This window comes from Necator americanus, chromosome III (genome assembly GCF_031761385.1).
Source record: "Necator americanus strain Aroian chromosome III, whole genome shotgun sequence".
Taxonomy (NCBI): domain Eukaryota; kingdom Metazoa; phylum Nematoda; class Chromadorea; order Rhabditida; family Ancylostomatidae; genus Necator; species Necator americanus.
The window spans coordinates 37037181-37060319 of NC_087373.1; the positions used below are offsets into that span (position 1 = coordinate 37037181).

Genomic DNA, 23139 nt, shown 5'->3' on the forward strand with positions numbered 1-23139 from the left:
TTCGCTGATTGGTTGTTATATATTTTGTGAGCAAACATTGCTTCAGTTGGAGAGTTCCTATGCGGAGTCGTAGATTATGGAGCGGAGGGTGATTCCGTCAATTTCTTCCTAATTGCCATAAAAAAAAACCGCCCGGAAGATGCGGCGCGTGCACAAGGCTGGGGCACTCCAATCGAACTCATTGTGGGAACTAAAAGAACTCACTGCGCGCCGGAACGCTCGAAGTTGTATCTTCCGGACCGTTTTTTACAGCAATTAGGAAGAAATGGACCAAACCACCCAAATCAATCAATCCTCCCCATAATCTACGACTCCATATAGGCATAACCCACCTGAAATCGCGTTTAATTGAATACTACATCCAATTACACCGCTATCACTATCTTTTTTAAGCGACTAATGAGCAACCGGTCTAAGTACTGCGACATTCTTGCATATAACACACATGAGAGACATAAAAGTGTCGATTGTGCACCACTTCAGAGGAAAAAACTGAGTCAAGTTGCCCGCCGTGCTTCTTTTAGTGAGTGAAGCATTAAAGGCAGCACACCACGAATCTGACGTGATGAGGGAAAGCTAGAGATGGGGTTGTAGATTGCAGGATCAGGGGTGGTTCCGTTCATCTATGCCTAATCGTCCTAAGAAATCGGCGTGGGAACCGCTTTAGTTCCTACGAGAAACGTTGGAACTCTCCTCTATGTATACGTTCTGGTCCCCTCAGCAACCTATTCATTGGTCTCACTTAAAGGCATCACCCCACGAATCTGAGGTGGTACGGAATTCAGGTGGAGTATTCGAATACGGAATCGTAGATTAAGGAGAGGAGTGATTCCGTCCATTCCTTCCTAATTGCCGTAAAAAACGGCCCGGAAGATACGTCTTCAAGCGTTCCGGCGCGCTATTTTCTGCAACGAGTTCGGTTGGAGCGCGACAGCGGTGTGTACACGCCGCATCTTCGCATTTTCCGGGTCGTTTTGAACGCCAATTAGCAAGAAATGGACGCAATCACCCACCTCTCCATAATCTACGATCCCGTACACGAATACTCCACCTGAAATCGTTACCACCTCAGATTCGTGGGGTGATGCCTTTAAATAGGCAGTAGAGGAGAACTCACTGGCTTTTGACCACTGCGTAGCTGAATGCGGCGCGTATGCAATGGTGGCGCGGTGCAACTGAAATCGTCGTGAAAAACGGAGTCTTCTACAACGATTAGGGAGAGATGAGCAGAGGCACCCCTGATCCCGCAATCTACAACCCCATCTCTAGCTTGTCCAGCGGTTTCCCTCACTACGTCAGATTCGTGGTATGCTACGTTCAAATTGACCACATTTAATCTGCTCTTGTGCAATTCTTAGAACTTTTGTTGCTCTTCGTCAAGAAAATTGACTCTTTGTGGAGCTCAACGAACAAGTACGCTTTTCGGAACGAGACATTTGTCATCCACAATGATCCTCCTGTTTCAGGGAACCTTTTTTTACAACTTAAAGTGATTCCTAGTCATGCGAAACTGCACCAGCTAGCCGAAATCCTTCAGAAGGCTTCACAAGAAACTAATAAGTGACGAACTGTGTGGATTTAAACGAGCAGAAGTAAGGATTTCTGAAAAAATGAAGACATTTACAGCAGTTGTAGTTGAAAGCGCTACCGCTCCCGTTCGCTATTTTTTCAGGAGACTGGGTTGCGAACGTAACTGATTGTAAAACTCTCTTAGAATATGTCTGCATCGGTGGTTGGATAAGCTGTAATCACAACTGATCTATCACGTATAGCATTGCATATCTCACCTTTATTTCGCGAATTCTCTGAAGGTGACCTCTTAGGAAAACGTTGCAATCGTTCCTTCTCATTCAGAACATTCTTAGCCTCCTTATTACGAAGACGCTTCTTTTTTGTTTTGGGCATGGAATATGCCAAAAATAAGTAACTTATGCACTAGGACCCATAAATAGCTTAAACGTAAGTCCACAATGAGGCCAAAAACATCCAGTAGTACAAAAATTATCCAGTTCTTAGGATTCTCGGACACGAGGGGGAATAGGGCAAGAATCGACAATGGAGCGCACATCTCGCCAATGCTGCTGGACATCCGATGACATTCCTATTTGTCACCTCTCGCTTTTTACTTCAAGTCACATTTTGGATATTTCTATTGTATTTGTAAAGGTGTTGTGTACCAACGTCCACCTCTTATTCTTATCGGCCTATATGTTAGTATTCAAGCTTTTCTACGATTGTGAATTGATTTCAAGTGCAGAAAAGTACAGACGCAATAAATAACCTTTGTAGTTTTGGCGTAGACCGTATAAATCTTCAGTGAATTTCGCTTTCCACTACTTTATTAACGTATATCTCAACAAAACAACATCGTAAAATCAAATCAAAACAATGCTCACTCACTATTTATATAAGAGAAGAGCTTAGTACGGCAAAATTTAATATTTGCATAATTGCGAGCATTAATAAATTCAACAAGAAGAAAAAACTCGTCTCTCTATGCTAAAATATAAAGGAAAAAAACTGACGATATGTTTGAGCATATCACCATAATACGAACAACATACGTAAAACCGATATTTCTAGCTACGTGAAAGGTTTGCACCTTGTACTTCAGCGGAAAGAAGTTGATGTTCCTGGAATCGGAGCGAAACACGTTGAGTCATCTTCAGATATTTGTCGAGGCAGTTCATGCTGCACTTTTCCTCCTTCTCACTGACGGTTCTCGTTGTCATGTCATTGATACAAGCTCCAAAGCATTGTTCCGTCACATTATTGTACTGCATTAGAAAATCACGGAATGTTTTGAGATCGGTGTCTGTTGTTGCTGCTGTAGTCCCAGTTTGAGCGGCCATTGCGGCTTGCTACCTTAATTTCTCAAGTGACGTTAGTATTATATCACATTTTTATCACATATCGAACAATTCAAGATATTTTTACTTTCCTATTTTACTCTTGATTATACATTCAGTGTAAAACCTATTGCAACAGGGTGACGCGTAACATCCAAGGTGAAGAGGTCTCAAAAAGATAATTTAAAGCTTTTTAAGACTGTTTCTGGCAGTTCTTCTTTTTTTGCATAACAGTGCACGAATAGGATGAAGTTTTCATGTCCAGCCCCTTCTCCAATAGTTTTACAGTATCTTGCGGGTGCTTCTATAGTTGTATTTTATAGAATTTGAGGTATTTTATAGAATTTGAGTTTCTGCTCCAGTTTTCTTCGTGTAACTGTGCATGATTAGCGTTCTTTTTTAAATTGTCATAGTCATAGCACAATCTCGAGTTCCGTCTAGGAGGGTCCGGAAATCTTGCACAATTACAGAATCAGGTGAAGTAGAGATCCAATCGCTATAAATAAAAACGTTTATGGAAACATTTTGGATGTAAAAGAAAGTACTAAGCTACAACAAGAGAATCTGAATAGGACTGTGACATGAAGGATGCTAATAGCGCACTATTACACAAGCAAATGGATTAGAAATACAATACCTACTGAATAAAACATTATAGGCGTCCTAGGGACAGAGCAAACGACGAGACTAGTGGAAAAAGACCCAAACAAGAGAACCTAAACCTATTCATGGAATACTAAACTGGAAAAACTATCAAAAACAATAAAAAGAGCTCCGAAGAGCCGGTCGAGACTGTCTTCACTGCGGACGTAACGCATTACACCGTTACAACAAGTTTTACGTTGACTGTTGAAATTTTCTTTGCCAATAATTCAGATTTTAACATCTCCGGCAATTCGAAAAGTATCTATTTGTATAAGGAGTTTAGCTGCAGAATGAGCTTTCATATAGAAAGTCATTTTGGGAGAAATGAAAGTTGTAGATGAAGTACCACATGTTTCGTTATTATTTATCGTGCACAACTTCAGAATACAGCTCAAGCCTTTGCCCATCACATTGCTCTCGTTTTAAGCAACTCTAATACGTCAAATTATGGATGCTATTCGCGCCGTCAAGCACGAGAAGAAAAATCACATGCAGCAAATAAGCGTTGAACAATCGGGCGAATGAATATAGCTGCCCTATGAATTCTCACTGCATGTCATTTCACGAGACATCAACATGGAGTCGAGTGAGCTACCCACTTGGAAATCCAATAAATTTTTTTTTCGCTGATTCTATAAGTTTAGTTCACCCAAACATATCTATAGTCGGGTCAAAACGACATGAATCACGAGTGTAGTTGTGGTGCATTTGCGCACGCGCTCGAAAAGGCGCGGTAGAGGCAGCAGTTGGGACCGAGTTGGGACCATCACAAACTGCAGCGTTGGGTGGTGCCAGCAAGGGTTTCACCACGCTCCTAGCCGCTAAACTCAGCCGAAGCGCCTTGAGAGAAACCGCGCACGCAATTGCGTACGTGCTTCATGTCGTTTTGACCCTACTATACAGCAGTTCATTTGAAATATAGAGTCAAAACGATCTGAAGCAGGGAGCAGTTGCGTAAGCGGCACGGTGTACCTAGCGGTTGTGATCTGTATGGAACCTTCGTTAGTTACACTCATTATAGTCCGAGTGAAGCTAGCGATGGACTCATATCTACTTCAAGCGCATACTCCACCGCGCCGCTTACGCAACTGTGCCGAGCATCATGTGGTTTTGACCTCATTAAATAAAGAATTGTTTTTGTTTCTCAACTTTCTACGGATTACACAGTTTACAGTATTCACCGTTGAAAATAAAACCTTACAAAACCATAGAGACAAAATGAACGAGGTGAAACACATAGATTCGCCCAAATAGATAAATTTGTCTTATTTTCGTCACGATATCCTGAGATCCTGTTGTGCGCTAGGAAAAAAGTTGCTAACTCATTTAGTTATAATGGGCGTTCAGTGGGAAATTTCCATGTTTTTATCCAAAGTTAACTGTTGCTTTAGAGCAATAGATAAACCGATGTAGATCTTAGACGCTGTAAACTCTAATTCACATAATTTTTTAAACGCATGTGATAAATATTCCAGAAAGTCAGAACACGGTCATAGAATACTGTTTGCACAAAACGTTTCTATAGAGCCCAGTGGAGAATGTTACCAAGTGAAAATACTTACTATTCCCGTAAATAATGGCCACAAGACGAGTGAAGAGATCTTCATCACTTTCAGATTTAAAATTCATTTCTAATAAAGTGATGTAAACACTATTCTTGCTGGTTCACAGAAAAGAATAGAATCTTTATTAACAAATACATAAATTATCGATTTTTGAAGCACCCTGTGAGGGAGCTAGCCGCCACATGTCGAACATGTCTGCAAAGATTTGGTCGGAAACGCGATGAACTCTATGTAGGAGAATAATACACACTACAGGCCTCATGACGTCATCAATGAAATGGTACACCGGCAATTAATGATTGAAACACGATCAATATAATATGACAATAGGAGAAATCAAAACAAACAACATGGCGTATAAGGATGAGGAATCAATTGAAAGTAAGCGAGACAGTGACGTGGTTAGAAAGAAAAAAATCATTTTGCACACAAAGCGCACGAAAAATAAACAGACTACAGCATGAACCCAAGAGTTTTCGTGGAGTGCTGCACAGAATTGAGCATGAGAATAGGAACGAGATGGTATGTGTCAAGCTTATATCTGCTAGACTGTAAAACAGTTACACAATAAACAAGTCAACTCTGCGCAATTTTCTCACGTCTCCTCGCCAAAGCAGCCTCAAGATCACTCATATGTGGTGTCGGCGGCGCTGTATGGATCCGAGTCGCATCAGAACGCTTCGGTGGTGGAGGAGGCGCTTTCTTTGGAGTGGGTGTGCCTGGCTGTGGGGGTGGGCTGAACATTTGTGGCGGAGAAACACACTGTGGAGGCGGTTGTTTCATCGGCGATACATTCGGTGATATTACTGATTGCCGAATGGGTTTGGGTGGAGCAGCTGGTGCTACGCGAGCAACTTCAGCCTGAAATTAAAAATTAAACATTGAGTAGTGACAGCGAAAGAAATTATGAACAATGCGTCACTGTCTTAGAAAGCAAAGTACTCCATAAAAGTTGCGTAAAACTCCGTTGAGTTTTATTGAATTAGAAGATAAAAATTCTCAGGAAAAATTCTGTTTTTTGCTGGCTATTTCAAAACGTTTTAAACGGGCTTCGTTTTGTGTTTTCTTCATCTTCAGCACTTCAATAGTCAAAAATAAGTAGTTTTTTTTCTATGGATTCAGAAAATTTTAGAACCATATCAGAGTTTTACCAGAGTGCTACGAAACTCACTTGACTAGGTGTTGACGTCCGGCTAAATACTGGAGGTGGAGCAGGGAATTCCTCGTCTGAATCTTCGTCATCAGGTGTTCCTACAACTACTAGACATTCTTAATTCAACATAGCTGTCCATTTGATACAGAAACAGACAAAAAATCCCGAAGTGCATTTTAATTCCCAAAAAATTTACCTGCTGACTGCGAAGTCCCATTCGAAGAAGATGAATGGCTCACTCGTCTCAGTACGTCCAGCGGGGCGCGTTTAATGGTACCGGTCGGCTGTTCATCGTACTACAATGTATACACAATACAATTTAAATTACAAATTGATCTTAATACGTACACTTTAAAACGGATGGAATCTTTAGGCGTCAAGTATGCGAGTAAAACAGATTCCTTCTTAGACATTAAGTTATTTTGAAAGAAAACCCTGAACAAAACAAAAATAGAGAGAAATGCTCACTTCGTGAAAGACTATCGCTGTAGAATTAGCAACGCTCACACATCGATCACTCGAAACGGCACTCAAGCGACTTGTTTGAGACGGGGAATGTAGGGCAGAAGGCTAAAATGCAGGAATCGAAAACTATGTAAAGATACAATATTAAAGTAGTATGAAAACTTGATATCGAAAAGAAAGTGGAATTCGTTGAACTTCAACTGCTTGAAAACAACTAAAAAGTACTAACCTTTCCAACGTGGTCCGAACAGTTCGACCCTAAGTCATGTCGACTTGATGAGCAGGATGATGTGGGTCCGTGTTCACGTACATTAACGTTGATCGGCTGCTGAGAAACAGACGAAGCAACTCGAGGTGGTGGAACGCACACGGGCTGCGCAGAAAGCGCCTCTCGTCGACGTTCACACGCTCGTGCATAGTTGCTCATAAGGTCTGCACCATTCTAAAAAACGAGGAAAGGATAACAGACTGCATTTCATCAGGATAGGCGACTGAATGATAAAAATTTGTATATGTTAGCATAATATGACAGTCAACGTCATGCGGAATATAGAAACAATGGTTTTTTAGTCCGTCACGAATGTGCTATATTTTTTACTTTTAATTTAACCAGAAGACAAAAATAATAATAACGAACAAGCGAATTTCCAGCCCATAGTTTAGAAATGCAAGACGTCCTTTCTTCAATAGAAGGAAGCACAACCATACACTTTAAAGCAATCACGAAAATAGAATTATTATTGGTAATAACTCAATAACTAACCTTAGCGATTCGCAGACCCACCAACCATCGTCTGAATGATGCTTCATCATCGGCACAGATGTATTTGATATACTGTGAGCGCTTCATTTGTAGTGCAGTTAACTGAAGCATGGAAAATTGAAGTTATTAGCCATGGTGAGCTAGAAAAAAAAGTAAAAGGTAGGAAATAAGTGAAGAAACCAACCTTGATCGCAATGCACCATTCCGTCGGAGACTTGTATTTCTTCACCCAATTGATGCCAGTGTATACTTGATTCGAATGTAAGTTCATTAGACATTGCAAGTCTTTGGAGGATCTGAGATTTAATAAAATAGGCGGTACAGAGAGAACGGAGAAGTTTGAATCTATGATAGGTGTTTCGGTATGTGAAAGCAGATCTACAAGTCTCAAATTAAATGACAGTTATAAATGGTTTTATACATATATGAAAGAAAACGGCTAATTTGCTTTATTGGTTGGATCTCAGCGTGGAAAAAAACAAAAGAGGAAGACCTCCAAACAATTTGAATGTAATTTGAAACAATCAGTGGTGCACTTCTTACAGGTGGACCAACAAACCTCCTCATCACCACTACCATGCAGAAACAAATATTCAAAAGAAGTTAAGAAAAAGAAAAGAAGAAGACGAAATTTTCGAACATGGGTTGAACGGAAGACTTGTGATATGGACCGCAAAAACACCCGCTATTCGCTGTTACGCGCACCAAATTACAGACGTCTTGTCAAATTATGATGTCAGGGTTATTTATTCTAGCAAATTTAAAGCTCTGACTCGTATGTTAGACCACATAAGCTTGTTACAGCAGTAAAGTTGTGAATGCACGTATTGGTTGTCGAGGGTGATTGAAAGGACGCAAAAAAAATGGGATTTCGGGCGAAGAACACTTGTTTACGGTTTTTTTTTTCTACAAATGAATCTCATCAAAAGAGGAGCCGATTTTGGGAGATTTTTCATTCAGCACTATCTTCTGAGAAAGGGAATGCGTTACACAATTTAAAATAATTAGCATAACCCAAATCAAGCCTTTTTGATTTCCTTAAGCAATATATTCCGATTTTTGTACATTTCTACAGTCGAGTCAAAGAATTCCAATTCACGGTGCAAATGGGAGGCTACGAAGGCTAAGTGGATTTGTGACCGGCGTGTACAATAACCCATTTCATTAACCATTGTAATTGTACCAATATTTACAATTGAAATTCGATTTGGTAAAACCGATAGGTGATTCTATGGGTGTCCCACCACGCAAGGGTCTAAGGTACACTTGCCCCGAAATAGAAGCGACAACAGGACACAATAGGCTGATCCAGGCTTTTAGGTCCGATTTTAATCCTATTCGACTTTAAAGAATTTATAATTTTAGACTACTGTTAAGGCAACTTACTTCTTTCCTTTCGGGGCGTAGTAAAGTCCGCTGGGTCGTAACACAAAATAGTGCTTCTTCCAGCTCTTCCTACCATCAGATTTCAGGTGCAGAAAACCTTCCATTTCAGGCGGTGATACGGTTTCGCGTGTGAAGAAATCCTGCAACGAATTATGGATTTGGTTCGTAATTAGTTTTCATTAACGACGTCAGTTCCTCCGTATCAATTTTTAGAACCAGAAAATAGAGATCAATCTTATTTGGAGGTCTTTCGCTTGCAATACATTTAATTCCTTAAATGAAGTATAGTCGGGTCAATACGACATGAAACACGAGTGTAGTTGATGTGCATTTGCGTACGCGCTGGAAACGGCGCTGTGGAGGCAGCAGTTGGAACCGAGGTGGGCCCGTCGCCAACTGCAGCGATGGGTGGTGCCAGCAAGGATTTCACCACGCTCCTAGCCACTACGTTCCACCGAAGCGCCTCGAAAGAAGCCGCGTACGCAATTGCGTACGTGTTTCGTGTCGTTTTAACCCTACTATAGTGTGGTTCGAGTACATTTCTTAGGAAGGTCCAATTCCAAGTATAAAACCGAGGACAACTATTAGAGAAATAAAAGAGGAAGTAAATAAATTATGAATCCATTGGAAAGATTCATTAGAAACCGTACCTGAACAAACTGCGTTTTTACTTCTCTGGTCCAGTTGTCGCCCGCTGGTACTTCCAAATCAGCGGTCTTCTCCGTTACAAGATACAACTCTGGACGATCTGGAACAGTAATGGATTTATATTGATCTCCACGAGAATTCCCATAGCTGGCACAGTTTTGTCAAAAGTTCCCCCCATCTCCCTGGCCATCCATCACCAAAATCTCCTCATATTAAATAGCAAAGAAAAAAAGAAAAGAAAGAAAGAAAAGAAAAAGGAAGTATAAAAGATAATCGAAGAGCTCACCAATGAACGGATATTTGTCTGGACGTCGAATAAAATGCAATTTGTTCGGTGAATCCTGGACCCACAGCTGAATATTTTCGACCAAATTTTCATGATCTTCGTAGATTCTACCTAAAATACTGTGGTAAGTAGTTTTACATCGAGTGATAGATCCCCACACAAGTGACATGGTAGAATCTATTTGACGATTGATTTCTTTGCTTTTTGAATTTTTCCATGCAGCAGTGATCCACGAAAATTTGCGGACATGCTACGAATTATGCTGTGCTTTCCGTTACTTTTCTCCGGAGAAATTCGATTTACGGTGCAATACGATGTGAGCCGTGACGCGTAGGATAATTTTATCCTACAATTTTCAAGCTGTACGAACTCTCTTAAAGTATTTTTCTATGGCTGTGCTATTGAAAAGCGTCAGTGATGTTTCCAATCACATACATAGTGTTTTGACGCACACACTTCAAGCTAGATAACTAGATGATGAGTTTTTGAGTAATTTTTTTCGCAGATGACTACGGTAGATTTCCTTAACCTCAAGGAGGAATGAAAACGCGGCTTCCAACCAGGCGGTAAAGTACTTCAAATTTATATCTTTCTTCTCGTGTTGGGACCTCCGTATCTTCCTAACTAGTCATTAAAAGTTTTGATACACTCACGTATATATAAATCAGGAAACTCCTCAACAATACAATGATCCTCGCAAAGTGTAATATGGTGCTTGTCGGCAAGTTGTTGCATCGTCTGCAAAGGAACAACACCATGCTTACGTTGTTTTCTTGACCCATGAATACATAATGAAATGGAATTAAAAATTTCAAGAATGAAAAAAAAATAAATAAATTGAGACTAGAAAGAATTAGAAGCCTTACATCAGCCACAGTCCATCGTTCGTCGACAAGCATTTGAAGCGGAGCGCCGTCCTCCACGAAAAATTTCACAAATATTCGAGTGATCTGAACTGCTTTTGTTTAACGTACTTTTTTCACTAGAAAAAGTAGATTTGCATGGATATTGGAGTCAGAAATCTTAAACCTGTTGTGTATTTGCAGAACCAGACTGATAAATACGGTCGCTTATGTTAGACTGCTCTCATATCTACGCTACAGCTTTAAACTGATCTCTTCAATTATATATAGTTGCCCGAACTTATGTTCGCATGGGGGACCGCGACGCGTCCGCCAAAATCCATCCGGCTATCTGCTTGGCACGCACTCTTTCTTCCTGAAGACCTGCCTTAGCTAAATCAAGTAGTCGCGGTCTACAGCGTAAGTATAAACATCTATGCTCATATGTATTCAGCATCGTAGGGACAAGCATGCGAAAAGATCGATTCCATTTTTCGAAATTAATTCCAAATTTCCGTTCTTCTTAAAATATTCGCATTTATTTGCATGCCAGCTAACGTACATTTGCAGAATTTCTGCCCTCACAGCATAAGCCTTCCTGCATTACATTGGTACCATGGCAATATAATCTTATAATGGATACCGGAGCACCTGGACAGCGAAGACGTAATCGAGTTGAAACAATAAGATCGCAGGATTAGTGTCCGAAAGATATTTTGGTTTGCAGGCACATGTAAACAAAACATATGCGAGCTATCATTATTTACGACGTAGGAAATGACGCTGTGTCCGCATTCACGGACTTTTCGTAGCAATTTGCGTCGAATATTCTGCAATTGCAGAAATCGAGAGTGTTTTGAATAACGTTAAAAAAAACAACAACAGCGCAACAAAAAGACTGGAAGTGAAGATTAAAAAAACACAGCATTGCACAGCAAATTGAGGCGCAGTGGTCAGTCGTAAATAAACTGAGAGCGAAGATAAAAAAAGGGAAATCTCGGGGAATTTTTGGTACAATCCGGTCAATGGGTGACAAAATAACTAGGAACCTTCGAAGGGCGGGAAATTTACAAGGATAAAAAGCAGAAAAATAAAATAGAGTAGAAAATTCTTTTTTTTTTCTCGAAGTTGACGCGCTAGTAGTATAGTAGGAAATATTTCTAATTTAATGCGGTAATTAAATAAGACTTTGATCAAACGGCACAAAGCATCGGAAATCTTCAAAAGGCGGGAACTCAAAGGCTTTTTCTTTCATACCGATATGCCCGGCTACGTAACGGAGAATATTCCTAAGAATCTTTGCTTTTTTTTCTCATTGACTAAGACTCGGAACATTCCAGAAAAACACTACGGATGACGTCATCGGCGCGCTTACCTTCGCCTCACGCATCTTCTCCAATGCCTGCTTAATCTTCGCCGCTTTCAATTCCTCGGCCGTTAATTCGGTAGATCGTGGAGAAATCTAAAGTGGATTCTACTTTTTTTTCCAATTGCGGGAAATAGTGAATGATGCACAAAAAAAAAGAACACGGATCAGTTAAAGTACATCGATCAATAATTCGGGATGACAGCTTTTGAGTAACGTGTATGTGAGTGTGTGTGTGTGTGTATGTACGTACGTAGAGCGCTGATTCATACGGCGCCACCACCACCACCGCCGCCGCCACCCATCAACCCGTCTTGTCGCTTCAAATGCGTCAACGCTTCAGTGGAATGAATGCGTGCACACATCATCCACCATAGAAATCGTGGATTTCTATGTGGATCAAGCTCAGCTGAGCTATTTATATGAATATTAAATAATTTTTTTGTAAAATACGCTCATGGAAGTTCAGTAACTCAAAAGTGTTGACCCAGGAATTTCAAAGGTTCAACGGTGTTCATGGATTCATGGAATTCCTGCGCTCCACACAATCACATGTGAGAGACCAAACCTGTTCGAATAAAGTGACACATTCTGTCGTGACATTTTCCTTCGAAAAAAAAAATCGGTTCAAATCAATCAATAGATTGATTCAGATCAGGTTTGCTAAGATCTAAGATTGGATGGAAATTGTGACGGATTTGGTTCCACCGAACAAAAAACAACATGATAGTATAAAACCTCTTTCTTTAAAAAAAAAGAAATCAAGTTCAAGTTCTATTCTTCAAAAGTTTGGTAGCATCCCGAAATCCAGGGTTTTCCCTCGGATTATTTTACCTACCTATTTTACCCTTAATTTTTTTGGAATTTTATTATTACCCGAAATTTCTACAACTTGAAAAATCTTTTAGAACATCTTTTGACAGCGATTTAAATCCTAGATCTCGTCACCTTAAGCGCAGTTTAGCAGACGGCAAAGAAGTAGCGTTTTGGTTTTTTTTTAGCTTAAAAATAAACTTTTTTCTGAACCCATGCGGACAATGGGGATATTTAGCAGTAACGTGTACTATTTTAATCTATTTCTTTATTTACTAGCTGGCTTTTGCTGATAAACCTTCAATATTTGAAGAAAAAATTCGAATTGCCTCCTACCTATGGACCTGAGCATAAAAAATCCGCCATTACGTATGCATACTAAGCAAAATCACAAACATTTGTGCATTCTAAGGATTTTATTGCTCGCCTTTTACTTCTTATCGAAGGTTATGTACACAACGAATGGCATTGATGTGCGGCACACAGAAGAAAAAAAAATCCTCCCTTTTCTGCTCGTTTTAGTGCGAAGTCGCAAAAGTAACGCAGCAACATTATTATTACGTTACGTTACGTTACGTTACATTACGCAACACATTTTAGTGTTACTACAAAACAACGTGGTTGTTCGCTGACTACGGTAATCCACAGAAAATTCTACACATTATTTTTATTTATTTTAAATTATACAAAGTCAATGGAGAAGTACAAAGAATAACAAGAACTAAAAAAAAGTCTTATTCTGGAATTATCTGAGATTCAAATCATAATTTTCCACCTTTGCTGGTGTTATTTATGTTATTTTATTCGCGTCTATTTTGTTTTTTTTTCATTTTATATTTGTTTATTTCATCAACATTTCACAGTCATTCATTTTCAAGACTAACTACGCTCTCGCGGAATGAAAAAAATTATGGATGAAATTGAGAAAAAAAGAGGTGAAAGCAAATAGATACTGTTTGTGTGGAGTTAACCACTACTTCTTGGTTGGCAATGAGCCAACTTCGAACCAGTTCGACAAAATCTTGTTTAATTACTGATTTGAACGCGTTCAAGCAGTTTCTTTCGCCTAGTCAATTGAATTTTGTTTTTCCTTTGTGTTTAATGAAACGGTTTTTGTTTTCTCACATTTCGTAGCCTTAGGGTTGAAGCATGGCCGTGAAGTTACTTAAGGCACGAGCTCGAAGAGGAAGCACTATGTTTCGAATTAATTGATTTAATTTCAGTTAACTTAATTTTTCAACAAAAATATTATGAGGTGGAGCTTAAATGTATTTCGTTTGATTTTTTATTAGTAATTATGTTAATTTATGTTCTGCCTTAAATCCCAAAATCTGCAGCAACTGGTTAAAAGAGCATTCCAGGAAATTGATGACGATAGGGTCTACCTCTACGGAAAGATAGGTTTTGCGGTGTAGGTAGCAAGTGTAGACGTTATCAAACTCAATCCCCCCAATAATCCTGAAATTTATGGCGCAAAATTCAGGTCCCAACCTTGAATTTAGCGCAAAATCCAGGTCCCAACCATTAATTCACTTCACCTCGGTTCACTGGTTCTTTTCATTCATCTCACAAACACATCGAAGAGAATTCTAAACCATTCGCTGTACGTCATAAATGTATGTCATCGCCGTCATTAAACACCCCCTCCCCTCGTTCCCGTCGTTTGCACCATCACCACTTTCCCATAATAATCATAGTTATTGTAAATCGAACAATTAACAACAATTAGTCATTGGTCAGTTGCGTTGTACTGACATCGGTTACGGTATTACGCATGCCAGAAGGTTCTAACCGGCTTGACCATAATTAATCTCAGAGACATTCGGTATTCAGGCCGGTTTGCACCTGTCCACCAAAATCCCCGGCGGGGAAAAAATCGCACAGAAGGTCATAAATTGCTCTACTGTTCCTCTTTAAATTTACCGTACCAGATGGTCCTTTAATATAATTAGCAAGGGTTTCCTGGTCCATTCATTTTTTTTTTACATACAAACCATATTTACGAAAAGGAATTAGGGCCCATCTTCACCATCAGTCATTATCCTTGAGTGATATTGTCCAACTTTTTTTTTCAAATTTTAACCATTTCCAGAAAACGACCATTGAGGAGTTTTTATCGTTCATGGCCCTAATTTTATCCAGAAACACGTCGTGTTGGGATCTACGGTAGTTCTACTTTCAGCATCGATTACTATCCTTGAATGACAGTATCCAACATTTTTTCTCAAGTTTTAACCATCCTCAAACTACGATCATTGGGGACTTTTTATGGTCCATGGGCGCTAATTCTCTGCAGAAACACGTCGTCTCAGGACCGCTGTCATCTGAACTCAGGATTCGCCCACACTCCAGCTTTCGCGGATGGCACAAAATCCCTGGCAAACTGCCAAAATTCCCATAACCTCTAACCTATTCTTATTTCTACGCGCTAGCAGTCATCAATGTGAAGAATCTCGGTGCTCTTTTCACGTACCGCCGCCCGTTTCCGCTCCGCAATCACACGAATTGCTGAGGCGGAAAATCAATAATTGATGGATGTGATGACGTATAAGGCCAACGATGCCGACGCCATCGTCGGATTCATTCATAAAGCAGACATTTTCGTCTCTCTGTTTCTCTTTGAGATTGTGCTGAGATCTCAACCGCCACCCGTGAGAACTCGTCCACAACTCGTCTGCATGCACAGCGGGAAATTCAGCGAGCAAATAGTCACGACAACTAAATGTCCCCGCAACAAAGACGTATAAAACTTGAAAGTCGACCGCTACGATGCGGATTTCTTTTTTTTTTAGAGGCGAGGACATGAGTCAACGTAAGAGCGACAAAGCTGTTTGTCCTTCATTGGCAAAGAGAGACAAAGAATTACAAAACATTACGGTCACCTCTAACCAATAATGTGAGATCACCGACAAAAACCATAAAATCTGCAGAAGATCCAAAATCCATACTTAAGGAAAATCCTGTGGAATTTTACTTCCAGAATTTTCGAATCTTTCCCAATAGAATTTCCCAGCGCTGTCCAATTTCTTAGTATCTATATAGTAATATGAAGAGTATCCGAAGCAGCACTGAATCTTCGATAATTTGATCATTCGATTGTGTAATCGGTAATTTTCGAATATTCATTCAAATGCTCGAATTCGTGCGTTAACTGCAGTTCTCTTTTTCTGCAAATGCTTAGACTTGTCATTGAACTGTTTTGAACCAATAAATATGTTACATGTTATAAATAATTAATAAATACGTGGACGTCAAATATGCTCGACCATTCGAATAGTCGAATTTTGACGAATATCTATTCGAACACCACTGTTCGATCGAACATATACTCCACCTATGTATACTAAATACACCATCTACACCTACAATAAATATATTCCTTATTATTAATAATTATTAAATACTTAAATTGTTGTCAAATATGGACGCCAAATATGCTCGAGCATTCGAATAGTCGAACGTTGTCGAGTATTCGAACACCACTGTTCGATCGAACACCTATTCCTCGTCCAAAAACACTTCGTTCCCTCATTCACCTATCTTCTAGCCCTTCATTATGATCGACGAAAACTGTTTCACCCTATTTTCACTTTGCGCTGTCAAAAAAATAGGTTAAAAAATATTTCCGCAATTTTTCCCCCAACTAATTGATACAGATGACATCTGGATTTCTCGTCGTTCACGTTTCTTAGTTAGCCTTGACTTTGGAACGGTTCTATAAAGGCATCCCGCTGTGGCACCTGCTCTGCCCGTGGACAACACATCTGATCGCCATTGCTTCGATTACGTAATGTGTTCACAACGGAATGCCGCTTTGAACTTGAACAGATGCCGAAGGCCGTGTGTTCTTTTTTCCGCGTATTTCCTGGAATTCTTAGAACGGGCGTAGCGCAGTTGGTTCGAAGTTCCGCTCGGTGCACGTTCGATCGGCGGTTCAAATCCGCTCTAGTGCTCACCAAGCCTTTCATCCCATCAGGGGTTGATAAATTGTCGGACCAGACTTGTCTGGGAGGATAAAGGCACTGACTTGACAGATCGGCTAGCCCCCCGTAAGCCATTGTACGGGCCAGTTACACATTTGTAATCCTCAAAACGAGTCAAAATTGAAGCGATCATGGGGCCGCATCCCGAGCGTATTGATTAACCTTCAGAAACTTTACTCTTTAACTAATTAATAATTGAATATTTTAGTAGTTTTTCTTCGAAATATCCTTGAATGCGTGGGGGATATTTCAATAAATAACTATTTATGTTTTCTGCTCTCGCTGAGCGTAGTTCACAGATTATTTCTACATCTCATAAGGTAGATCCTGACTACATTCCTAACCAGATTTTTGCTTTGTTTAAATTTAATTCACGCAGTAACGAGAATATATAATATGTAGTATATAATATAATAATATAATAATATAATAGAATAATATAATAGTATAATAATATAATAGAATATATATTAGAATATAGAATGAATTCTGTTATTATCTTTTATTTATCTTTTTATTTTTTATCCTTTATTTCTTGCAAATATCTATTTATCGTGTCAGACCTTGGAAATATCAACTCATCGTGTTAGATGGACGAGTTTCCTTGCCAGGAACTTTATTCTTTATCCTTCATTTCTTCGAAATATTGACTTATCGTGTCAGATGGACGAGTTTCCCGGGCAACATCAGTCATCCAGATTAAGAGAGTAGTACACCGTGTTCGGCTACTATGATTGTAGTTTAAACTAGTCTACATTTATGAGGATGAGTGAGTGCCGTGACGGAGGGGGAACAAAATGAACGAACGAACGAACGATATGTCAATGGATTACAACAACGATCCGAACAACAGCGGTCAGCTCATCTCATCTACGTATGTTGTTGAGGTCATATATTTAGCCACCTGGCTCGATATTTTTAGTTCCCGGTGGACAAAGCGGAGGAGAATAGCTTGAATATGCTTTTCATAATGAGATTCTATGTGTTCCTCATCGGAGGATACGGAGATGTTTGGCGAAGTGCCAAAAATCGACCCACAAAATGAATCATAACCATTAATCATAAATGGGAATTCTCATGGATAAGTTGACTTTAAAGAATCCCTAAAAAAAAAAAACAAATGCCATAATTTAGGAAATTTCGTAATTCTGGCCATAAATCCTTAAAATAAACCCGGAAAATCACAACTGACCTAACTCTGCTCTTCTGCACACTAACTTTCCCTAACTAGGATTCGTGGATATAACAACAATTGACCTAACTCTACTTCTCTGCGCTCTAACCTCCCCTACCTAGGAAATACTCATGGAAATAACCGCTGCTGTAATACGAACCATACAAATCCCATATGTGTAAGCAGCACTTATCTCAATGAGACGCATTGCTTGCGTTGCGTCATAACTGACGCAACGCGACGCATATCATCTGTAAATGCTCGCGGTTAAACACGATCGGCCGAACGTAGGGGGGAAAAAGCTGATCGGTAAACAAACAACGTTCGAACCGGCCCTAGTTGAGCTCGGCTGTGAGATTCGCTGTTTTATGGTCTGCTTACGGCTACGAATCGGTCGTAAAGAGGTGCGTAGTGGGCGAATTTTGGCGAAATGCCAAGTCGTTGAGCGCTTAGACGTGATTTATGGATATTGTATGATCGAGGATATCTTTTTGGGTCCCGTGATCGATTGATTTATTAATTATAGCGATCATATAGGCATCACAATGTTTGTTGCTGCATAGTAGGGCTACACACAAACACATATACACGTTACCATTCAGTTTTAGGATATTACCGTAATTTTTAGCACTTTGAGTAAAAATCTGCCACTGGTAGGAGAGAAGAAAATCCGAAAAAAAAATTCTTTCACATTAAATTCCCAAAAATGGCATGAAATAATGCCTTAAACTGGAATATGATTTAAAATTTAAGAAAAAATAATTTACATACCTGTGTAGGGCTAGGTGTATGCAGCGAGTCACGACAACTATCATTACTGGAAAATGCCGAATTGCGACATCGTGCCGATTCTGTGGATGACGCATCACCGAAGGCACTATCCCCATCCGGTGATGAACACGAGGACGGTGCACATGCGGTTGGCAACTGAAATCAGAGAAAATAGTGATGGATAACTGGATACCATGAGATTTTACTAATTTCAACAGATTTTTGTCCTTATATTGCATATTGTTTATTTTATTTTTATTTATTTATCTCTTATGGATTCTATTATGTTATTTTATTTCTCATCACTACTTCTTTTCTTTTGTATTTTATAATTTTCAGTGATAATGACGATTAGTGTTGGGTGTTACTATTTATTATTATTATTTTTATTATTATTTATTACCATTATAACTATAACTATAACTATTACTATTGCTATTACTGTTACTATTACTATTAATGTTACCATTATTGTTGGCGCAGTTATTTGAAGTATTATCACAGTAAAGTTACCACACTTTTTAAATTTATTCTATTAGATGACATTTTAATGTGAGATTGAAATTTAGTATGAATAAAATTTCGTATTCTATATGAAAATGAGTATGAAATGTTTACAATTTATGAGTATGAAAATGAAATGAAATGTATAAAATTTCTTCACAAAATGTTGCATAATATGTCTGATTAAAGGTGATTTGAAAGAAAAAATTTAATTGCGCTTTAAAATATTACATTTTGTCAGTGATTTTTGAAAAAAACGAAAAAATAGCGGTTTGCTTCACGTTAGTTACGTCACAGCAAACTTTTTACTTCCACTTCCGACCCCTTTTAAATTATTCGCTTGGACAAGACGCTAACAATTGCATAGCGCTTGACCCTTGCACACAACCATAATATAAACAAACGAGCTCGTTGTAGAGACAAGCGGCACTCAAAAAAAAGAGAAGGAGAAGGAGACGAGAAGTAAGCCAGTCAATTACCGTAATCGTGACCCCCTGGTTACACAGAAATTAATGGAAAAACTGTTACTGGACCGTTCTACTTCTTTTATTGCCTCTCAACTCAAAAAGAGCTCAGACAACAAAGATTTTTTTTTGAGAAATAGCGGCATCGACCTGGCTGTTTTTTTGTGTCTAGTAGCCTAAGACATATGGCAACAAATCCATGCAAAATGTCTGGATACGTCCGTCTTAATCAAATGCACTTTTTTTTCCCCAAACTGGCTACGGCCGTCACGTCCTTGTTAAAACGAAAATAACCCGTTGACCTTTACTGAACGAGAAATCACAATGACAAATTGCGTCATTTCCCTTTGGTTGTGGCGAGTCAAAATGAGGTTCGACGTTAAATAACCGAAAGGGTAACCGAAACCAGAGGAGAATAGAAACAGAAAATAGCGATTTCTTATTTAGTCTTAGTCAGTTTTTTTTTAGTTTTCTTATTTTCTTATTTATCTATTTTTATGGATTTTTGCATGTTATTTTGTTTTTCATAACTACTTCTTTTCTTCTGTATTTTATAATTTTCAATGATAGCGACCATTAGTGTTGGGTATTACTATTTATTATTATTTTTTTATTATTTATTATCATTATAAATATTACGTTTGTTATTAATACTACTATTATTATTGGTGCAGTTATTTGATGCATTATCACTGTTTATGTATTTGTTTATTTTTTTTTACTTATTACGCATTATTTACAGTTCTAAGCAATAATAACTAAATATTAATTGATCACTCTACCGTATCCGCTGCGTAACTGATGGTCTGTGGCTATAATTGCAATTGTCAATCTAATAACTGTATAGTAGTGAACATTTCAGTTCCTCGAACAGCAAGTTCCAGATGTTTTGAGGCTGCGCCTTTTTTGGAACATTGCCAAATCCCTCCGAAACCACCCGCTCCCACTCGCTCGTAAAATTATGTAATCCAACTTTTATGCCGAACCTCTAAACAATACGTTTCTTGACCCTTATGAACTTCTACGACGATGAGGAGTTGGAGGACGGGGAGGAGGAGGATGGCGGCGGTTTTACAGCCTCATCTACCTTGTCTTATGTGAGAGTAATCGACAGTGAAGGTCAGTACGGTTATATCTTGGTCGACAATCTCTCGTCACGCATCTTATTCACTGACCATATGGGCACACATGGATGTCATTTAGGTAAGGTCATTCCGCAATAACATTAAAGTGAAGAAACGTGCGAGATGAAAGCAAGTGGTGGTCGTAGTTTGAAAAGGTTACGGTAGTAAAGCGAGGAGCCGAAAATTTCAAATATGATTTTTATGGTTTACTCGCATTAAATAAGACTTCAATAAATGCGCATTCAATAAAACAAACATTTTCCAAAGATCGTGAACGTGTGACTATGAGGTTGAAATGGTCCCCGGATAGAAAAAATATTACTATATTTTCCTTTTTGCTTCTGATTTTTCTCTTGGAAAAGTATGACAAAGTTCGTTTATGATCTTAAACGTAGCAAGTAATAAAACTTTTCCCGCGTAATTATCCTTAATTATCCTTATCCCTTAATTTTTAGGGGTCGCCATTGGTTTTAAATACAAAATTCCCAAAAAAAAAAGATCTCGAAAATACAATCTCCTGAAAGTTGTCATTTTCTCGGCCAAAAAATTATGTCAGAATAGAAGAAGTTCAGGTATTTCTCCCTTCTCAATTAGGCAAAAATTCTTATTTCCATTTTTTTCTCTCTCTTCATTTATTCAACAATTCGTTTATTTAAAGAGATATTGCTTTTATTCTTTACTTCGATGCACCAAATGCGAGAGTAGGAAAACTTATGAGTCTTCAATAAGAAACCGGGATTTCCAAGACTTTTCCGGGAACCCTCTTTTGAAAATTTTCATCTGTCAAAGCGTTCAAGTAAATAAATCTTTTTTTGATTCCAGAAACACCGGGACGCAAAATAATTCGTCCAGTAAAGGGAATTCAACTGTAAAAATACGCCTTCTATAAACGTAAATCCCTTTGATGACGTCACAATTCCCATTTCATTCCCGGCTTCCCGAATTCGACTCTTGATGAGCGCGGATGTTGCGGATTCAATTGGATGAGATTAGATAGGCGCTGCGTGTGGGGAGGGCTCCGTGATGCTGCTGCTGTTTTGACTCTCGAGGGAACTCGTCCGCATAATATACGAACATGAAGACGAATCACGTACGTCGTTCCCCCTCCTCCTGTCCAGTAAAAATTGCTCAAAAGTAAGACAAGTGGTGGTGAATTAGCGTTCGGTGAATCGGTCTCCTACAGTAATTTACTCTTCGTCCGCGAGAATCCGCGAGCGGTCACGCGCACGGAGCAGGAACGAACGAACGAACGGACGAGTCGTTAGAGTTGACATATGCGGCTGATCTTGATAAATGTGCATGTCTTACTCGGCCACCACCGACCACCAACCGACCGCGGACCGATGCGTTCCGATGCGCATTTACGTCGTGGATAATCCGTAAACGAATGAATGAGAATCCCATCAGATTACGGGAATGACATTTTACTTCACTTTCTTTACGTGGAACTAAACCAATTAGTAATCGTGGATCGTAGTCCATTTCAACTTTTAGTAAACCACAGCCTTTCTTAATTTTCTTAAAATTTTCTTAAAAACTCCATTTGATTTCTATTTTTTTCCATTTTGTTTAATTTTTCTAGTATTCCTCAAAATTTCGATAAATGAATTTAAATTAATTCTAGAATTTTAAAGTAAAATCAAATGTTAAGCAAATAATTAAGCTTAGCGGCCCTTGCATTTTCAGAAATATCAATTTCCAGTGGCGTATACTCCGCAGGTGCACATGGGATGACGTCAAAAAAGAAATTATTCTTTAAAAATTTGGAATTCATTCCGTTTCCGATTCTGCTACATACATAAACCTACTACATATACGCATAGCTCAAATATTTCTGGATAAAGTCAAAATCACCAGAAATCTTCGATTTTTCATTTCGATCTATGAATTCAATATCATTGAACTATTCAGAAAATTGAACTCAGAAAACGTATGATTAAAAAAATCTTGATTCCCTCTGGGAATTTAGTTTCACATCCTAAAAAATCGAAATATTTGTTCAACTCGCTTATTATATTATATTTATACTATTACGCTATTTATTACGCTATACGCTATTCATAGCCTATAATTAAACATTTAGGATCAAAAAAATAACTTAGCGTATTATTCTTCGGGTCAATAAACGAGATTCCTAACTATTCAAGGATCAGCAAGTTGGTAATTGTGAGTAGTGTTCATTTCAATGGAAGGGGTGGCAGAGAAACAGAGAAAAACTTATAAAATACGCAAATTTCACCAGCTCCTGAATAGTTGAATACTAGTAGAAAATCCATGAAGTTATGCTTTATTTTATCCCATTCAAAGTTTTCACAAATTCTGACGAATTTCCCTTGAA

General features: G+C 38.8%; 3 protein-coding genes across 6 annotated transcripts in view; 1 reads left to right on the forward strand and 2 right to left on the reverse strand.

The window, feature by feature from the left end:
* Positions 1-2579: 2579 nt before the first annotated feature.
* Positions 2580-2852, reverse strand: RB195_012162 (uncharacterized protein; the record flags this gene model as incomplete). Its single annotated transcript, XM_013451319.2, has 1 exon — positions 2580-2852. One exon carries the CDS (start codon positions 2850-2852, stop codon positions 2580-2582), a length of 273 nt encoding a protein of 90 aa, XP_013306773.2.
* Positions 2853-5635: 2783 nt separating this feature from the next.
* The window catches only part of RB195_012163 (uncharacterized protein), a gene marked incomplete at both ends in the record, with an annotated part of 37170 nt that continues 19666 nt past the window's right edge, over positions 5636-23139 (reverse strand). For 2 of the 4 annotated variants that reach the window (XM_064193898.1, XM_064193899.1), the window contains 14 exons: positions 5636-5920; positions 6231-6310; positions 6409-6508; positions 6681-6782; positions 6907-7119; positions 7441-7542; positions 7625-7736; positions 8827-8966; positions 9477-9574; positions 9761-9871; positions 10414-10498; positions 10627-10710; positions 11978-12064; positions 18710-18865. In XM_064193898.1, the coding sequence (XP_064051480.1) occupies positions 5636-5920; positions 6231-6310; positions 6409-6508; positions 6681-6782; positions 6907-7119; positions 7441-7542; positions 7625-7736; positions 8827-8966; positions 9477-9574; positions 9761-9871; positions 10414-10498; positions 10627-10710; positions 11978-12064; positions 18710-18865 (1755 nt within the window). Of the gene's footprint in view, positions 5921-6230; positions 6320-6408; positions 6509-6680; positions 6783-6906; positions 7120-7440; positions 7543-7624; positions 7737-8826; positions 8967-9476; positions 9575-9760; positions 9872-10413; positions 10499-10626; positions 10711-11977; positions 12065-18709; positions 18866-23139 lie in introns of all 4 variants that reach the window. The other 2 variants (XM_064193896.1, XM_064193897.1) reach the window with 2 other exon arrangements.
* On the forward strand, positions 17562-18869 carry RB195_012164 (uncharacterized protein; the record flags this gene model as incomplete). Its single annotated transcript, XM_064193900.1, has 2 exons — positions 17562-17619; positions 18718-18869. 2 exons carry the CDS (start codon positions 17562-17564, stop codon positions 18867-18869), a joined length of 210 nt encoding a protein of 69 aa, XP_064051483.1.